This window comes from Lactuca sativa, chromosome 1, assembly GCF_002870075.4.
Source record: "Lactuca sativa cultivar Salinas chromosome 1, Lsat_Salinas_v11, whole genome shotgun sequence".
In the NCBI taxonomy this organism is placed as follows: Eukaryota; Viridiplantae; Streptophyta; class Magnoliopsida; order Asterales; family Asteraceae; genus Lactuca; species Lactuca sativa.
Window position 1 is genome coordinate 201,909,736 of NC_056623.2, and position 21,198 is coordinate 201,930,933.

General features: G+C 34.1%; 1 protein-coding gene and 1 pseudogene across 1 annotated transcript; both read right to left on the minus strand.

The window, feature by feature from the left end:
• Window positions 1–540: 540 nt before the first annotated feature.
• On the minus strand, window positions 541–16,026 carry LOC111919841 (uncharacterized; annotated as a pseudogene).
• Window positions 16,027–18,647: 2,621 nt separating this feature from the next.
• Window positions 18,648–19,703, minus strand: LOC111919842 (transcription factor TCP10). The gene is made up of 2 exons (XM_023915411.3): window positions 19,052–19,703; window positions 18,648–18,953 (listed from the first exon to the last, which is right to left on the minus strand). The coding sequence occupies exons 1-2, from the start codon at window positions 19,671–19,673 to the stop codon at window positions 18,916–18,918; spliced, it is 660 nt and encodes a 219-aa protein (XP_023771179.2). The 5' UTR covers window positions 19,674–19,703; the 3' UTR covers window positions 18,648–18,915.
• Window positions 19,704–21,198: the final 1,495 nt, after the last annotated feature.

Consider the following 21,198-nt stretch of genomic DNA (forward strand, 5'->3'; position numbering starts at 1 on the left):
GAATGTTTAGGGTTACATACCTTTAGTGGTTATTATAAACAACTAGAAATTATGTTGTTGATCTTTTGGAAGCAAGTACCACAAGCGTCGTGCCTCTAATGGTTTGCACCAGAATTAGCAAGAGGAAAATTATAGAGAGAGAGAGAGAGGAGAAGAGAGAAAACATTTCATCCAAGGCTTGTAGATGGGAGGGATGTACGAAATCAAGAGCTAGGGAGGCCTTTTTATAGCATACTGCGGGACCAGTAGTGCCCTCTCCCAAAACTTGGCGGTGATGTCCGCCACAGTCTCTAATGTCTGCTGCAAATCTTGAAACTCTCTTAGCAAACGCTACACCTCAATGGACAATGGAAACTCCCGATCAAACCTCCTCACAAACTCCTATGAAGTCATTTCATCCATTCCCGCTGATCCTACCTTGCGAGTAACCTCCTCCTACCAGTCTCGTGCTCGGTCCGTCAACATACAAGATGCAAACCCCACCTTTGCCGCGTTAAGGCAAAAGCTTGTGCGTTGGGGATTCTCCATGTTTTCCACCAATCATTGACAAGTGATGGGGTCCTTGAACCCAAAGAACCCAGGCACACCACACACATTAAACTCCCAGAATGAGGGAGCTCGATCCCCAATCTGGCCTATAGCAATCTCGGCTTGGAAACACCTGAGCCGCTCCTCCATGATCTCCATGATGTCCTCCTTGATGGTAACAAAGATCACTGGGGTAGCGTCAAGGATGACACGAGTAACCTCAGCCGCTATAAGATCGTGCAGCCTCTCATAAATAGGCTCTACACCAGAACCTGAACCCAATCCTGATCCTAATCCTGAGCTCGAACCTTGCGTGATCATCACCATCCTCAACTGAAAAAAATACCACATGACAAAATCATAAGGAATTCGAAGGGGATTCCTCCTCACTGGACTCCTTAGAGCTTCCAGGTCTGACTTCGATTCGGGTACAAGTCTTGTGCTTTCTACAGTACGGTCCCAATAATACCTTCCACACCTACATGTGCCTTCCTCAAGGCCAAACTGGATACCACTAATTCAACCAACCATAAATCATGACCCACATAACACAACACCAATTCAGATCATAGACTATTATAGGATTTCTTAGTCCCTACCGAACCAGAAACTTAAGCCAATCATAGCAGGTTACCATATGCATGCCAGTTATACACAAATAGAATCACATAGACTGTCAAATAAGCTCCTACGCTAAGAACAACCAAACAAGGAACATTAATAAGGTAGAATTCATCATTCTAAGGCTATTCATTGCTAGACATATACAACTTTGAAATCATACAAATAGCAAGTAATCAATTCAACATAAATTTCCGAATATAACTATAACATGGCTAGTACATTGGAACCACTTACTTAAGCTCGGCCAATTACATGCATTGCACTCTCCCCTTGTTCTTACAAAAACCATTTTGAAGAAAATTATTAACTTTTGGTTTCTTTTTGAAAGAGAGTTTACTGTTTCCTCAGTTTGAGTCGTGACACGCCCAAGAGTGTGCCCGAATCCCTCAAACCAAGGATCTGATATCAACTTGTAATAGCCCAAAAACTTAGGTGAAAATTTTCATTTATTAACTATAAATAATATCCATAGTTGTTTCCTACAAATACCATTACATAATACAATGTTCAAAAGATCAGAGTAAACAGAACAACTAGTGCGGAATACTGGAGAGTGCACGTTGCGCCATCAAGCTGGGCTCTTGCCCTTAGATCCAGAAGTACCTGAAACAGCCAACAAACTATAAGCAAATGCCTAATGAGTTTCCCAAAATACACAACACATATAGTCACATAAAAACCATGAAATAGAAAGGCATACATGAATTGTCATGGACTCCCTCCATGCTCTTTACTTGGAATGCCATGGGCTCCCCCCCACCCCCCACCCCAAATGGTGTTTACCTGAGATGCCATGGGCTCCCCCATAGTGTGATAACCAAGTGTCATGGGATCCCCCATGGTCTTCACATAAAACAATCCATATCACGAAGCATAGAGTTACATATCAACTAATTACTACATATCAGATAATGGGTCGGTCTTGGAGCCTAAGACCCATGGGTATGATGAGAAGTCTCACCTCAAAGATAGCGAAATCCTGTGAATGTTGTGGCTGCTTTGAATCAACTCCTGACACTAATCCAAACCCAAAGCTAAACTCAATAAATAACTATGGCTAGATTCAAACACTAGCCCACAAATGGCCGAACTAACAAGGCCTACCAAGGCCCAAAATATAATCCTAGACCTAACATGGGAAGCCCAACAAGTCAAGCCCAAACAAGAAGTTAAACACTACAAGGGAAACTTTCAATCCAAACTAAGCCCAATGAACAGTACCCAAACCAAGCCAAAAATTCAAGAGTCCAAAAGATGGCCCAAGGAAAAATCCCACTGATGGAACAAACACTAGGAGTTACCTTGTGGAATGATAGGCATTCGTCACCAACCAACAGATCGCGAAACTTAGCCAAAATGTTGGGCGTTCCTCGAAACAACGTTGGGTGTTCGCACGCTGACTCCCAAAATGATCATTAAGCACTTAATTCTTAAAGCCACACAACTAAAACACATATCCAAGTCCTAAAGAATATCTAGGACCATAAACTTACTGACTTGGTAACTTTGCATATCCAAAAGGTCCCAACTCAATATATAGCATTTAACTTTCATAAAAGGAGTTAAATCTCATGCATGGCGCATATACAACTATAAAGATGAAAACTATATGCATTTAGAACCTCATAAACACCAACAGGAACAATTCAAAGCTTCTAGAGTGATCACAAACTACTAGACCTCAACTATGGGACCAAAAAGCAAAAATACACTAAGACATAGATGTAAGCTTCTAATAAGCAAGGTTAGAGCTTTATACCTCAAATGGGTTGGAAATAAAGCAGAGAACCAACATCTATAAGCTCTTACTTGAACCACCACCTTGCATCAAGCTTTTCTTCATTGAATAAGCTTCAAACACAAAACAAAAAACACACAATGATCTCACAACACTCTTGGAGGATCTAGGGTTTTCAGAACTATGGAGGTTGTAAATGAAGCCAACACCTGGGACTTAAGGTGTTTAAATACATCTTAAACCCTCAAAATTAAGGTTTGAGCTCCACGTGTAAACACCCTGCGTTCCCCAAGGGAACGCCCGATGTTCGAGCTCTGCCTCCAAAATTTCAAACATGGCAGAAAGGGTACCTCTTCCCCCTCAAACCTGATAAACAAGGCCAAGAAGTAATAACCTAATATATAAGGGAAGAAAAATGAATAATACATGGATCAAGCGCTACACTCGCTATTTTGAAACTTCACCATGGTTGTGATTTTAGGGTCACCATGTCATTTTCTTTAATTGGAACTAATATGTGAGCTAAGGGGATTCATTATTTGTACGTTAATATAAGTACGGGTTTGTGTGGAGTGAACACATGTATAAGATCGAACTAGAAGCCAGTTTGGCGACAATTCGGGGCTCGGGGGCAGCACCCCTTCGTCCAGGGTTCCGAAATGGGCAGTGCCCCTTTGGTGGGGTCTAGGGGCAGCAAGCCTAGCATAAGCTTAAGGGAAAGGCCCCTATATGGGGTCCCACTGACAGGTTAGTGGGCGGGGTCAAGATTTGGTTGATTTTTATGCCTCAATCTGAAACTTTTCTTTAACCACTTTGAAACTAAAATAAGATGTTAGTCGTTTTGGTTTTAGAGGTTTGATTCACAAATATTTTACCATTCGGACCTAAACTATGAAATGGTTCAGGTTCAAGAATAGGTTCTTGATTATCAGGAATGCGAGGAACCTAATAGTATGGGTTAAAAGCAATTTTTCATTGCGTGTACTCATCTTCCAACCAGCATTCAATTGATTTTTCATCAGATAATGGATCATCAAAATTAGGCACTTCTCTAAACTTGAATAAATTTTTTTGTTCTAATTCTTTCATGGCAAATTTGGTTCTTTATCATTATATGATACAAAGTTATCAGGAACTAAAGTTGTCTTCTGATAACCCACTCCCACGTCATTTCCTTGTCCACGTGAACGGTTTCCACTGGATTGTATTTCTCCACAACCTCTACAACTTTTTTCTCCAACAAACTCGTTGTTCTAAAACTTCACCACGTTGTTGATTTTAGTGTCACCGTGTCATTTTATGTAATTTAAAATTACATGTGAGCTAAGGGGTTTCATTATTTGTACTCTAATATAAGTACATGTTTGTGCGGAGTGCATGTATCTATAAGATCGAATTAAAAGCTAGTTCGACGATGGGTCGGGGGCCCGGGGGAAGCACCAATTGGTCTGGGGTTTCCAAAGTGGCAGTACCCCTTTGGCGGGGTCTAGGGGAAGCGCCCCTAGGAAGGTCCTAGGGGAAAAGCGCATGGTTGGGGTCCTGCTGACACGTTAGTGGATGGGTTCAAGATTTGGTTGATTTTTGTGCCTTAATCTGAAACTTTTCTTTAACTGCTTTCAATTCAAAAGAAGTTGTTAGCTCTTTTTTGGTGTTATAGGTTTGATTCACTAATATTTTATCATTCAGACCTAAACCATGAAGTGGTCCAGGTTCAAGAATAGGTTCTGGACAATCAGGAGTGGGAGGAACCGAATACCATCTGTTAAAAGCAATTTTTCGTTACGTGTACTCATCTTTCGACCAGCATTCAATTGATTTTTCATTAGATAATTGATCATCAAAATCAGGTACTTCTCTAAACTTAAATAATTTTTTTTTCTAATTTTGTCATGCGCAAATTTGGTTCTTGATCATTTTCTGATACAAATTTATTAGGAACTAAAGAAATCTTTTGATAACCCACTTCCAAATCATTTCCTTATCTATAGGAACGGTTTCTACCGGATTGTATTTCTCTACAACCTCTACTAACTTTTTCTCCAATAAACTCGTTGTTCTGTAACTTGACCATGTTGGTGATTTTACTGTCACTATGTCATTTTATGTAACTAGAACTAACATGTAGGCTGGCTTCATAATTTATACTCTAATACATATACAATTTTTTGCGGAGTGCATGCGTGTATAAGATCAAATTAGAAGTTGGTTCAACAAAAAGTCAGGGGTCTGGGGGCAGCTCCCTGGATTTGGGGTTTCGAAAGGGGCAATGACCCTTTGGAGGGGTCTAAGGGCAACGCCCCTAGCGGGGTCCAAAGGGCAGAGCCCCTGGATGTGTTCTGATTGACAGGTCAGTGGGCGGGGTTGATATTTGGTTGATTTTTGTACCTTAATCTGAAACTTTTTTTCAATTGCTTTGAATTTAACAGAAGATGTTAGCTCTTTTTGGGTGTTATAGGTTTCATTCACAAATATTTTATCATTCGGACCTAACCTGTGAAATGGTCCAGGTTTAAGAATAGGTTATGGACAATCAGGAATGGGAGGAATACAATACCATGGGTAAAAAGCAAATTTCCATTGCGTGCACTTGTCTTCCTACTAGCCTTTAATTGATTTTTGATAAGATAATTGATCATAAAAATCAAGTACTTCTCCAAACTCGAATAAATTTTGCTAGTCTAATTTTGTCTTGCACAAATTTGGTACTTGATCATTATATTATATAAAGTTATCAGGAATTAAAGCTATCTTTTGATAACCCACACCCATTTAATTTGATTGTCCACAGGAAAGGTTTCCACCAGATTGTATTTTTCTACAACCTCTACTACGTTTTGCTCCAATAAACTCGTTGTTCTGAAACTTCACCATGTTTGTGATTTTAGTGTCACCATGTCATTTTATTTCATTGGAACTAACATGTGAGCAAAGGGAATTCATTATTTGTATACTACTATAAGTAAGGGTTTGTACGGAGTGCATGCATGTATAAGATCAAATTAGAAGTCGGTTCGACGATGAGTCTAGGGTCCGGGTTAGCACCCCTGGGCCCGGGGTTTCCAAAGGGCAGCACCCCTAGCGGGGTCCTAGGGGCAGTGCCCCTGGCTGGGGTCCCGCTAACAGGTTTGGGAGCAAGGTCAGGATTTGCTTGATTTTTGTACCTTAATCTGAAACATTTCTTTAACCGCTTTGAATTTAACAGAAGTTGTTAGCTCTCTTTTGGTGTTATAGGTTCTATTCACAAATATATTATCATTTAGACCTAAACTGTGAAATTGTCATAGTTCAAGAATAGGTTCTAGACAGACAGGAATGCGAGGAACCTAATACCATGGGTTAAAACTAATTTTTCATTGTGTGTACTCTTCTTTCGACTAGCCTTCAACTGATTTTTCATCAGAAATTGATCACCAAAATTAGGTACTTCTCCAAACTCGAATAAATTTTTTTGTTATATATATGTCTTGTGCAAATTTGATACCTAATCATCATCTTATATAAAGTTATCATGAAAAAAAAATCTCTTTTTTGATAACCCAGTCCCATGTCATTTCCTTGTCCACAGGAACGGTTTCCACCCGATTGTATTTCTCCACAACCTCTACTACTTTTTACTCCAATAAACTCGCTGTTGTGAAACTTCACCATGTTGGTCATTTTAGTGTCACCAGTTCATTTTATGTAATTGGAACTAACATGTAAGATAAGGTGATTCCTTATTGGTACTTTATTGTAAGTACAAGTTTGTGTGGAGTGCACGCATGTATAAGTATTGAATTAGAAGCCGGTTTGATGATAAATCGAGGGTCCGCGGGTAGCACTCCTTGGTCTGGGGTTTCTAATAGATTAACTCTCCTTTGGCAAGGTCTACGGGATGCACTCTTAGCGGGCTCTTAGGAGCAAGGCCCTTAGCTGTGTTCTCGCTGACAAGTCAGCGGGTGGGGTCAATATTTGGTTGATTTTTGTGCCTTAATCTAAAACATATATTTAACCGCTTGGAATTTAACAGAAGATGTTAGCTCTTTCTTGGTGTTATAGGTGTGATTCACAAATATTTTATCATTTGGGCCTAAACTGTGAATTGGTCTACGTTAAAGAATAGGTTCTGGACAATCAGGAATGGAAGGAACCCAATTCCATGGGTTAAAAGCAATTTCTTGTTGCGTGTACTCATCTTCTGACCAGCTTTCAATTCTTTTTTCATTAAATAACTAATCATCAAAATCATGAACTTCTCCAAACTCAAATAATTTTTTTTTGTCCCAATTCTGTCTTCTGCAAATTTTGTTCTTGATGATTATCTGATACAAAGTTATCAGGAACTACAGTTCTATTTTGATAACTTACTCCCACGCTATTTCCTTATCCATAGGAACGGTTTCTACCGGATTGTATTTCTCTACAACCTCTACTAACTTTTTCTCCAATAAACTCGTTGTTCTGTAACTTGACCATGTTGGTGAGTTTACTGTCAATATGTCATTTTATGTAACTAGAACTAACATGTAGGCTGGCTTCATAATTTGTACTCTAATACATCTACAATTTTTTGTAGAGTGCACGCATGTATAAGATTGAATTAGAAGCTTGTCAACGACAAGTCGTGGGTCCGGGGGGAGCACCCCTGGCTCCGGGGTTTCCAATGGGGTAGTGCCCTTTTGGCGGGGTCTTGGGGCGATGACCCTAGCGGGGTCCAAAGGGTAGAGCCCCTGGACGGGGTCTCGCTGACAGGTTAGCGGCTGAGGTCAATATTTAGTTTACTTTTGTACCTTAATCTGAAACTTTTCTTTAAGCACTTTGAATTTAACACAATATGTTAGCTCTTTTTTGGTTTTATGGGTTTGATTCACAAATATTTTATCATTCTGACATAAACTCTGAAATGGTCCAGGATTAAGAATACGTTCTGGACAATCAGGAATGGGAGGAATACAATACCATGGGTTAAAAGCAATTTTTCATTGCTTATACTCATCTTCCGACCAGCCTTCAATTATAATTGATCATCGAAATCAGGTACTTCTCCGAACATGAATAAATATTGTTTTTCTAATTATGTCATGCATAAATTTGGTTCTTAATTATTATCTTATTCAAAGTTATCAGGAACTACAACTCTCATTTGATATCCCACTCCCACGTCATTTTGTTGTCCGCAAGAACAGTTTCCACCAGATTGTATTTCTCCACAACCTCTACTACTTTTTGCTCTAATAAACTCGTTGTTTCGAAACCTCACCATGTTGGTGATTTTAGTGTCGTCGTGTCATTTTATGTAATTGGATCTAGCATGTAAGGAAAGGGGCTTCATAAATTGTACTCTAATATATGTACGGGTTTTTGCAGATTGCATGTATGTATAAGATCAAATTTGAAGTCAGTTCGACAACAAGTTGGGGGTCTAGGGGAAACACCCATGGGTTTGGAGTTTCCAAAGTGGCAGCGCCCATTTGGCGGGTTCTAGGGGTAGCGACCCTAGCAGGGTTCAAGGGGTAGTGCCCTTGGATGGGGTCCTGCTGACAGGTCAATGGGCGGGGTCGAGATTTTGTTGATTTTTGTACCTTAATTTGAAATTTTTTTCTTTAACCGCTTTGAATTTGACAGAAGATGTTATCTCTTTTTTGGTGTTATAGGTTTGTTTCACAAATATTTTATCATTCATACATAAACTGTGAAATGGTCCAGGTTCAAGAATAGGTTCTGGACAATCAGGAATGGGAGGAATACATACCATGGGTTAAAAGAAATTTTTTTTGCATGTACTCATCTTTCGACCATCCTTTAATTGATTTTTTATCAGATAATTAATCATCAAAATTAGTTATTTCTCCAAACTCGAATAAATTTTGTTGTTCTAATTCTATCATGCGCAAATTTGGTTCTTTATCATTATCTGATACAAAGTTACTAGGAACTAACGCTCTTTTTTGATAACCCACTACCACGTCATTTCCTTGTCCACAGGACCGTTTTCCGCCTGATTGTATTTCTCCACAACCTCTACTAATTTTTGCTCCAATAAACTCGTGGTTTTGAAACTTCACCATGTTGGTGATTTTAGTGTCACCATGTCATTTTATGTAATTAGAACTAACATGTGATCTAAATTGCACCGTTTGAATAAGGCATATATGGTCAGTTTAAACAACACCGTATAAACTCCTTGGCATATATGGTCAGTTTAAACTACACCGTATAAACTCCTTGTCATATATTGTCAGTTTAAATTGTACCGTATGAAAATGAATGAATCCATTGTTGTGTCAACCATCATTGTCAAACTTCCTACATCCTGCAAAAGACTTCTAACATAAGTTTAAACATCAAAATGAGGAACTGTATGTGGTTCAACTTGCTAATCATATTCGTATTGAAGAATCTATTCGTACGAAGGAAAGTGACAAATCTGATAAATACATAGGAAAAATTGAATCTGGACAACCCTCGATTCATATGGTTGAAAACAAACCAAGAAATCAGAACCACAAAGGACATGGAAAACGTAAGCAGCAACATGTCCCAAGTAATTCCAACAAAAAGAAAAAAGGTCCTGGTTTGTTAGAGGTGCAGCGCCCTTTTGGCAGGGTCTAGGGGTAGCACCGCTAGCGGGGTCCAAGGGGCAGAACCCCTAGCCGGGGTCCTGTTGACTGGTTAGCGGGCGAGGTCGAGGGCGCGGGGTCCAAGGGGCAGAGCCCCTAGCTAGGGTTCTGCTGACTGGTTAGCGGGCGAGGTCGAGGGACAGAGCCCCCGCGGGGTTTGGGGCAACGCCCCAAATCCTCTCCGAATTTTACATATGGGAACATAGTGGAAAATTCAGATTCTTGATGTGATTATGGTAATACTAACGAAATTCATTAGTTTTTGAAACCCTAGATCCTTATTAAATTTCGTATTTCCTGGCTTACTTCCAAAGCAACCCATGACGGCCAACCCTAAGAGAAACCCTAATCTCGTTTATTATATAAACGACCCTTCTCTTTGAGAAGAGACACATGAAAATCATTAGCTCTCTTTTCCTTCAGACGATCATAGAATCCTTCTAGCAATTTGATTTACGACTTTTGTGCCTTGAATCGTAAGTGTATTCTTGGATTATCCTAGCATGGATTTCTTGCAACCCAGACATAGGGTAAGAATACTAGTTCGGAGAGTGTTCACACGATCCAAGTGGTATCCAAATCTCCAATATAAATGCACTGTTTGCTTTGTTTCAGACATTACACGCCTCAGTTGAAATACATATGATTCATCTACAAGCTCCATGACATACCACATTACGGGTGTTTAAAAGGAAAATATATATGATATTGAATACGTCTGCCTTATTTATAACCATTTGTAATAACATTTGATGGTGACAGTTAGGAGGAAGATTTAAACCAAAAAGTTTAACATTATATCTAACGTAAACCTCATTTTCATTAATCGACTGCCACAACGCTCCCATACACAGAATAATAAAACACATTCTTTCGGAACACTCTCCGCATAGATAACCAAAAAGAGTTCTAGTGATTAAAACATCCACAAAATGAAAAAAAAATATGTTTCTAGTCAGTAAAAATGTTAAAATACCAATAATTCCATTAAAAAAACGAAGAAAAAGTCATTAATTGTTCAAAACAGCTCTGATAACTATTTCCGCAGAAGAGTAATTAACAATAGATTGTTATGTAGAGCCCAACTCTGCGAAAATGTTGGAAAAAAATATTTATGTCCTTATCTATCACTTCCTCAAAGCACATTGGTTCCACAGAGGCATAATAATTCCCGTAGAGCACCTCTCTTCGAAACGATGTAAAATCATTTTTTTGTCTTTTTCCCTACATGTTCGATTCCTCAGAGCATAAGGACTTCTGCAGAGCCTCTCTCTACTGAAGTCGTGGTCATTTGATGAAATTGTGTTTTTCATGGCTATTTAATACAAACAATCCCTTACTTTTAGTTATTTGATGAATTTTCTCTTTGTTATTTAATGTGTATACTCTTTGCATTTGTATGAGAGAAAGAAAAGTTTATCCTTTTGTATTAAAAAATTTGAAAAACTGAAAATACCAGTTGCTAATCCATCATTATAAAATTTAAAATTTTTTGGACCATACTTGCAACAAAGTTATACTATTAGACCATTGATGCCAATCCAAACTTTTCTAATCAAACTTGCAAAAGTTAGACATGACATTCTTGCAATTTTGTTGTCTTCTTAAAAGTATTAATTTATTTAATTCAGTTTGAATTATTTGTTTATTAAGTTAAGTGTTTACACTTTTTCCAATTTAAACAACCACCTAATATGTAATTATTTTATCATTCAAACATACAACATTATACGTGTAATATTATTATTAGATAATTAAACATTTAATTAATGCTACAACATGAAGTAAGCAAGTATAAGTTACAATTATTAAAATTTTGTTCTTATAACAAAACATGCTAAAATGTTCTAAAATAACCAATTTGTTGCTAATAAGGTATAACTACATTACCTTATAATGCAAGAGTAGAAATCGATTTCCTTGTTTTTGATCAATCTAAGATTAGTCTTGATCCTTTCTTCATCCCAATTGATCTAACTTTCGGCCATCTTCTTTCTCTTGAAGCTCCGAAAAGAACAAACGATGTGAAAAATCAGAAAAAGAACGAATCTTTAAAAACACATTCTACCTATATGAAAAAAAAATATATGTTACATGTTTGAACTGGAATTTCCTGCTCAAACGAAAACCCCAGTAACCCATCTTCATGATTTATGAATTCATTGCTGGGTGTATGAACAATTAGACGATGGAAATTGGACTAAAGGGGTTCCCTATTCACAAGCTCAAAACTTTCTCCTGCGTTGTAACTTCTGTTCCACGCGAAATTAATATCTCGAGAAACAGGAATCGCGTTTTCTCCTTGTAATTCATTTTCATTTCTTGAACTGATGACCTCAAATGGGTAGCTGCTGAAACTATTGACTTGATCTTGATTCAAATTATGTTGATCCCGATCTTCAGGTGTTCGATGAAATGCCTCTGAAGGATTGAAAACATAAGTTGTTGTATCCGGTTGTAGCAATTCCTGAAGATGATGATATTGATCAGCATTCAGTACATCAATGGCGGATTTGGCTTCTTTCATTAACCAATCAATGGCGTTACTAGGTCGATCATATCCTAGCCTATCTTGCACATCATAGAATTGAATTGCAGTGTTGGCTGATAACCTAATGCGTCTATCTCTTGCCCCCTTTGATGTACAAATCTTGATGTGCTTGTCTTTTCGACCAACTGACCTAACTATCTTTCTCATCTTGAGATGTAATTGCATACTCTTTTGAATCGCTACACATTTTATCTATTTTTTCTAAGTAGTTTATGGATTAATTTACACTGTGTGTGTGTGTGTGATGATGATGAAAACATGCATGTTCAAGTGGAAATGAATCATGGGTGTTTGTTAATTTGTTGAAATGATTATAGGAAAGAGAGTTGGTACTTGTTTTAAATAGCACATGACATGTATAAAGAAAAGAAAGGTTTAGTCGACTTTCAAAAGTGATTATTGTAACTTACATAATGATAGTGAGGTGTAATATATATGAATTTTTCTCTAGGGTTAAATACAAAAGGGCTTTTGACATAAAAGTCCTTAAGTTTCTTAGGTTTTGGTGGTTTTGTCCCTGTAACGATTTTTTGTTCATTAATGTCCAAAAGTTACCAAGTTTTTTTCGTTTTTCCCCTTGCTACCTATAATAGTAGGTGTCCCGACAAAATTTAACAAACTTAAAGACTTTCATGTCAAATTTGGAAAACATAATTAGGATAAAAACATATAAGATTTGTAAACTTAAGGGTTTAATTTGCAAATTTGAAAAATATACTTAGGTAAGAACATAAAAGATTTGTAAAAATGACAAAAATGAAAAAAACTTGTCAAATTTTGGACATCAACGAACAAAAAATCGTCATAGGGACAAAACCAACAAAACCTGATAAACTTAAAGGACTTTTATGTCAAAAGCCCACTACAAAAATATAAATGTACTTCTTTTGATTTGTTTATCAAAATCATTATTGAATTTTAAATAATTATGTATAACATTGTATTTTGAACAATCTATCTAATTATAGCAATGTTATCCAGGTATAAAACGATTTTCATTGGTAAATTTTACAAAATTCAGTGGCTTGATAAGAAAAAATTAAATATAAAATGATGTTGTAGAAAACAAATAAAAATAAGACGATAAATTAGACAAATAAAAATACAATGGCTAAAATAAACATTGAACGTTAACAAAGGGATTTTTGATGTGTATTGATAGATCTTATAAATACATAATGATTTCTTGATGTGTATTGGATCCTTACAATTAGCATAAAAATAGTGGAAAACGAATATATGAAATTCAGTTTGAATTTGGTTAAAATTTGATAAAAGTAAGAAAGGGGAGATGATTACACTCCACATGGTATGAAGAGTCTGTACATTGAAGTAATTATTTTGGCATGTGAATGAGGGTAGCATACCAATTCCCAAACATGAATAAATAAATAAATCTATGATTATATAAAAAGAGTTAAATACATAAAATGATAATGTACATCTATTTATTTAATTGGATATAAAACTTACTTTCCCCCTCGTATGACCTATTTCAAACATTCTATTTTCATTTTTATTTTTTATTATTATTACAATAACGTCCTATATAAATTATTCGTTATGGCAGATTAGCAATTGCGATCTTATTTCCATTGTTATGGTATGCCGATTTAAAATGATTTACAATTTATTAGAATTGTTTTAAAAGCTTATGGATTTTTACGTTATCGTTTAACTATTAAAATATTAACATATTGTCGTATCCACGTTATACTTCATATATATATATATATATATATATATATATATATATATATATATATATATATATATATATATATATATATATATATATATATATATAGCCGTTTATCCGCGCCAAATGATGGATGCGAATAATTTATTTTGACAGATAGTTTTTATGTGGCGATTTCCTTTTAACGGACTGTTTTGTGTCAAATAGTTAATTTCAACGGATAGTTTCTATCTGTGTGTTTTGGTCATTTTATGTTGGAGAATGCAGCGGCTAGTAAATTTATCTATATTTTCAAGTATGATAGCTTAAGTAAAAAATTATAAATTTATAAGCATAATTGTTAAATATATAGAATGATAATATATTTAAAGTTGTTTTTACCTTAGTACCTAATTATTAGTTTAGACTAATTAAGTAAAAAAAAAGAGTTTATATAAACGTTAAACCGTCAATAGGGTCAAATGAAGAAAAAGTCATTAATTGTTCAAAACAGCTCCGATAACTATTTCCGCAGAAGAGTAATTAACAATACATTGTTATGTAGAGCCCAACTCTGCGAAAATGTTGAAAAAAAATATTAATGTCCTTATCTATCACTTCCTCAAAGCACATTGGTTCCATAGAGGCATAATAATTCCCGCGGAGCACCTCTCTTCGAAACGATGTAAAATCATTTTTTTGTCTTTTTCCCTATATGTTCGATTCCTCAGAGCGTAAGGACTTCTGCAGAGCCTCTCTCTACTGAAGTCGTGGTCATTTGATAAAATTGTGTTTTTCATGGCTATTTAATACAAACAATCCCTTACTTTTAGTTATTTGATGAATTTTCTCTTTGTTATTTAATGTGTATACTCTTTGCATGTGTGAGAAAGAAAAGTTTATCCTTTTGTATTAAAAAATTTGAAAAAAGGAAAATACCAGTTGTTAATCCATCATTATAAAATTTAAAATTTTTTGGACCATACTTACAACAACGTTATAGTATTAGACCATTGATGTCAATCCAAACTTTTCTAATCAAACTTGCAAAAGTTAGACATGACATTCTTGCAATTTTGTTGTCTTCTTAAAAGTATTAATTTATTTAATTCAGTTTGAATTATTTGTTTATTAAGTTAAGTGTTTACACTTTTTCCAATTTAAACAACCACCTAATATGTAATTATTTTATCATTCAAACATACAAATTATACGTGTAATATTATTATTAGATAATTAAACATTAATTAATGCTACAACATGAAGTAAGCAAGTATAAGTTACAATTATTAAAATTTTGTTCTTATAACAAAACATGCTAAAATGTTCTAAAATAACAAATTTGTTGCTAATAAGGTATAACTACATTACCTTATAATGCAAGAGTAGAAATCGATTTCCCTGTTTTTGATCAATCTAAGATTAGTCTTGATCCTTTCTTCATCCCAATTGATCTAACTTTCGGCCATCTTCTTTCTCTTGAAGCTCCGAAAAGAACAAACGATGTGAAAAATCAGAAAAAGAACGAATCTTTAAAAACACATTCTACCTATATGAAAAAAAAATCATCTGTTACCTGTTTGAACTGGAATTTCCTGCTCAAACGAAAACCCCAGTAACCCATCTTCATGATTTATGAATTCATTGCTCGGTGTATGAACAATTAGACGATGGAAATTGGACTGAAGGGGTTCCCTATTCACAAGCTCAAAACTTTCTCCTGCGTTGTAACTTGTGTTCCACGCGAAATTAATATCTCGAGGAACAGGAATCGCGTTTTCTCCTTGTAATTCATTTTCATTTCTTGAACTGATGACCTCAAATGGGTAGCTGCTGAAACTATTGATTTGATCTTGATTCAAATTCTGCTGATCCCGATCTTCAGGTGTTCGATGAAATGCCTCTGAAGGATTGAAAACATAAGTTGTTGTATCCGGTTGTAGCAATTCCTGAAGATGATGATATTGATCAGCATTCAGTACATCAATGGCGGATTTGGCTTCTTTCATTAACCAATCAATGGCGTTACTAGGTCGATCATATCCTAGCCTATCTTGCACATCATAGAATTGAATTGCAGTGTTGGCTGATAACCTAATGCGTCTATCTCTTGCCCCCTTTGATGTACAAATCTTGCTGTGCTTGTCTTTTCGACCAACTGACCTAACTATCTTTCTCATCTTGAGATGTAATTGCATACTCTTTTGAATCACTACACATTTTATCTATTTTTTCTAAGTAGTTTATGGATTAATTTACACTGCATGTGTGTGTGATGATGATGATGAAAACATGCATGTTCAAGTGGAAATGAATCATGGGTGTTTGTTAATTTGTAGAAATGATTATAGAAAAGAAAGTTGGTACTTGTTTTAAAGAGCACATGACATGTATAAATAAAAGAAAGGTTTAGTCGACTTTCAAAAGTGATTATTGTAACTTACATAATGATAGTGAGGTGTAATATATATGAATTTTTCTCTGGGGTTAAATACATAAGGGCTTTTGACATAAAAGTCCTTAAGTTTCTTAGGTTTTGTTGGTTTTGTCCCTGTAACGATTTTTTGTTCATTAATGTCCAAAAGTTACCAAGTTTTTTTCGTTTTTCCCCTTGCTACCTATGATAGTAGGTGTCCCGACAAAATTTAACAAACTTAAGGACTTTCATGTCAGATTTGGAAAACATAATTAAGATAAAAACATATAAGATTTGTAAACTTAAGGGTTTAATTTGGAAATTTGAAAAATATACTTAGGGTAAGAACATAAAAGATTTGTAGAAATGACAAAAATGAAAAAAAAACTTGGCAAATTTTGGACATCAACGAGCAAAAAATCGTCATAGGGACAAAACCAACAAAACCTGATAAACTTAAAGGACTTTTATGTCAAAAGCCCAATACAAAAATATAAATGTACTTCTTTTGATTTGTTTATCAAAATCATTATTGAATTTTAAATAATTATGTATAACATTGTATTTTGAAGAATCTATCTAATTATAGCAATGTTATCTAGATATAAAACGATTTTCATTGGTAAATTTTACAAAATTCAGTGGCTTGATAAGAAAAAATTAAATATAAAATGATGTTGTAGAAAACAAATAAAAATAAGACGATAAATTAGACAGATAAAAATACAATGGCTAAAATAAACATTGAACGTAAACAAAGGGATTTTTGATGTGTATTGATAGATCTTATAAATACATAATGATTTCTTGATCTGTATTGGATCCTTACAATTAGCATAAAAATAGTGGAAAACGAATATATGAAATTCAGTTTGAATTTGGTTAAAATTTGATAAAAGTAAGAAAGGGGAGATGATTACACTCCACATGGTATAAAGAGTCTGTACATTGAAGTAATTATTTTGGCATGTGAATGAGGGTAGCATACCAATTCCCAAACATGAATAAATAAATAAATCTATCATTATATAAAAAGAGTTAAATACATAAAATGATAATGTACATCTATTTATTTAATTGGATATAAAACTTACTTTTCCCCCTCGTATGACCTATTTCAAACATTCTATTTTCATTTTTATTTTTTCTTATTATTACAGTAACGTCCTATATAAATTATTCGTTATGGCAGATTAGCAATTGCGATCTTATTTCCATTGTTATGGTATGCCGATTTAAAATGATTTACAATTTATTAGAATTGTTTTAAAAGCTTATGGATTTTTACGTTATCGTTTAACTATTAAAATATTAACATATTGTCGTATCCACGTTATACTTCATATATATATATATATATATATATATATATATATATATATATATATATATATATATATATATATATATATATATATATATATATATATATATATATATATATATATATATATATATATATATAGCCGTTTATCCGCGCCAAACGATGGGTGCGAATAATTTATTTTGACAGATAGTTTTTTATGTGGCGATTTCCTTTTAACGGACTGTTTTGTTTCAAATAGTTAATTTCAACGGATAGTTTCTATCTGTGTGTTTTGGTCATTTTATGTTAGTGAATGCAGCGGCTAGTAAGTTTATCTATATTTTCAAGTATGATAGCTTAAGTAAAAAACTATAAATTTATAAGCATAATTGTTAAATATATAGAATGATAATATATTTAAAGTTGATTTTACCTTAGTACCTAATTATTAGTTTAGACGAATTAAGTAAAAAAAAGAGTTTATATAAACGTTAAACCGTCAATAGGGTCAAATGAAGAAAAAGTCATTAATTGTTCAAAACAGCTCCGATAAGTATTTCCGCAGAAGAGTAATTAACAATACATTGTTATGTAGAGCCCAACTCTACGAAAATGTTGGAAAAAAATATTAATGTCCTTATCTATCACTTCCTCAAAGCACATTGGTTCTACAGAGGCATAATAATTCTCGCAGAGCACCTCTCTTCGAAACGATGTAAAATCATTTTTTTGTCTTTTTCCCTACATGTTCGATTCCTCAGAGCGTAAGGACTTCTGCAGAGCCTCTCTCTACTGAAGTCGTGGTCATTTGATGAAATTGTGTTTTTCATGGCTATTTAATACAAACAATCCCTTACTTTTAGTTATTTGATGAATTTTCTCTTTGTTATTTAATGTGTGTACTCTTTGCATGCGTATGAGAGAAAGAAAAGTTTATCCTTTTGTATTAAAAAATTTGAAAAAACGAAAATACCAGTTGCTAATCCATCATTATAAAATTTAAAATTTTTTGGACCATACTTACAACAAAGTTATACTATTAGACTATTGATGCCAATCCAAACTTTTCTAATCAAACTTGCAAAAGTGAGACATGACATTCTTGCAATTTTGTTGTCTTCTTAAAAGTATTAATTTATTTAATTCAGTTTGAATTATTTGTTTATTAAGTTAAGTGTTTACACTTTTTCCAATTTAAACAACCACCTAATATGTAATTATTTTATCATTCAAACATACAACATTATACGTGTAATATTATTATTAGATAATTAAACATTAATTAATGCTACAACATGAAGTAAGCAAGTATAAGTTACAATTATTAAAATTTTGTTCTTATAACAAAACATGCTAAAATGTTCTAAAATAACCAATTTGTTGCTAATAAGGTATAACTACATTACCTTATAATGCAAGAGTAGAAATCGATTTCCCTGTTTTTGATCAATCTAAGATTAGTCTTGATCCTTTCTTCATCCCAATTGATCTAACTTTCGGCCATCTTCTTTCTCTTGAAGCTCCGAAAAGAACAAACGATGTGAAAAATCAGAAAAAGAACGAATCTTTAAAAACACATTCTACCTATATGAAAAAAAAATCATCTGTTACCTGTTTGAACTGGAATTTCCTGCTCAAACGAAAACCCCAGTAACCCATCTTCATGATTTATGAATTCATTGCTCGGTGTATGAACAATTAGACGATGGAAATTGGACTGAAGGGGTTCCCTATTCACAAGCTCAAAACTTTCTCCTGCGTTGTAACTTGTGTTCCACGCGAAATTAATATCTCGAGGAACAGGAATCGCGTTTTCTCCTTGTAATTCATTTTCATTTCTTGAACTGATGACCTCAAATGGGTAGCTGCTGAAACTATTGATTTGATCTTGATTCAAATTCTGCTGATCCCGATCTTCAGGTGTTCGATGAAATGCCTCTGAAGGATTGAAAACATAAGTTGTTGTATCCGGTTGTAGCAATTCCTGAAGATGATGATATTGATCAGCATTCAGTACATCAATGGCGGATTTGGCTTCTTTCATTAACCAATCAATGGCGTTACTAGGTCGATCATATCCTAGCCTATCTTGCACATCATAGAATTGAATTGCAGTGTTGGCTGATAACCTAATGCGTCTATCTCTTGCCCCCTTTGATGTACAAATCTTGCTGTGCTTGTCTTTTCGACCAACTGACCTAACTATCTTTCTCATCTTGAGATGTAATTGCATACTCTTTTGAATCGCTACACATTTTGTCTATTTTTTCTAAGTAGTTTATGGATTAATTTACAATGTGTGTGTGTGTGTGATGATGATGATGATGAAAACATGCATGTTCAAGTGGAAATGAATCATGGGTGTTTGTTAATTTGTTGAAATGATTATAGGAAAGAGAGTTTGTACTTGTTTTAAATAGCAGATGACATGTATAAAGAAAAGAAAGGTTTAGTCGACTTTCAAAAGTGATTATTGTAACTTACATAATGATAGTGAGGTGTAATATATATGAATTTTTCTCTAGGGTTAAATACAAAAGGGCTTTTGACATAAAAGTCCTTAAGTTTCTTAGGTTTTGTTGGTTTTGTCCCTGTAACGATTTTTTGTTCATTAATGTCCAAAAGTTACCAAGTTTTTTTCGTTTTTCCCCTTGCTACCTATGATAGTAGGTGTCCCGACAAAATTTAACAAACTTAAGGACTTTCATGTCAGATTTGGAAAACATAATTAAGATAAAAACATATAAGATTTGTAAACTTAAGGGTTTAATTTGCAAATTTGAAAAATATACTTAGGGTAAGAACATAAAAGATTTGTAGAAATGACAAAAATGAAAAAAAAAACTTGGCAAATTTTGGACATCAACGAGCAAAAAATCGTCATAAGGACAAAACCAAAAAAACCTGATAAACTTAAAGGACTTTTATGTCAAAAGCCCAATACAAAAATAGAAATATACTTCTTTTGATTTGTTTATCAAAATCATTATTGAATTTTAAATAATTATGTATAACATTGTATTTTGAAGAATCTATCTAATTATAGCAATGTTATCCACATATAAAACGATTTTCATTGGTAAATTTTACAAAATTCAATGGCTTGATAAGAAAAAATTAAATATAAAATGATGTTCTAGAAAACAAATAAAAATAAGACGATAAATTAGACAAATAAAAATACAATGGCTAAAATAAACATTGAACGTAAACAAAGGGATTTTTGATGTGTATTGATAGATCTTATAAATACATAATGATTTCTTGATGTGTATTGGATCCTTACAATTAGCATAAAAATAGTGGAAAACGAATATATGAAATTCAGTTTGAATTTGTTTAAAATTTGATAAAAGTAAGAAAGGGGAGATGATTACACTCCACATGGTATAAAGAGTCTGTACATTGAAGTAATTATTTTGGCATGTGAATGAGGGTAGCATACCAATTCCCAAACATGAATAAATAAATAAATCTATCATTATATAAAAAGAGTTAAATACATAAAATGATAATGTACATCTATTTATTTAATTGGATATAAAACTTACTTTTCCCCCTCGTATGACCTATTTCAAACATTCTATTTTCATTTTTATTTTTTATTATTATTACAGTAACGTCCTTTATAAATTATTCGTTATGGCAGATTAGCAATTGCGATATTTCCATTGTTATGGTATGCCGATTTAAAATGATTTATAATTTATTAGAATTGTTTTAAAAGCTTTATGGATTTTTACGTTATCGTTTAACTA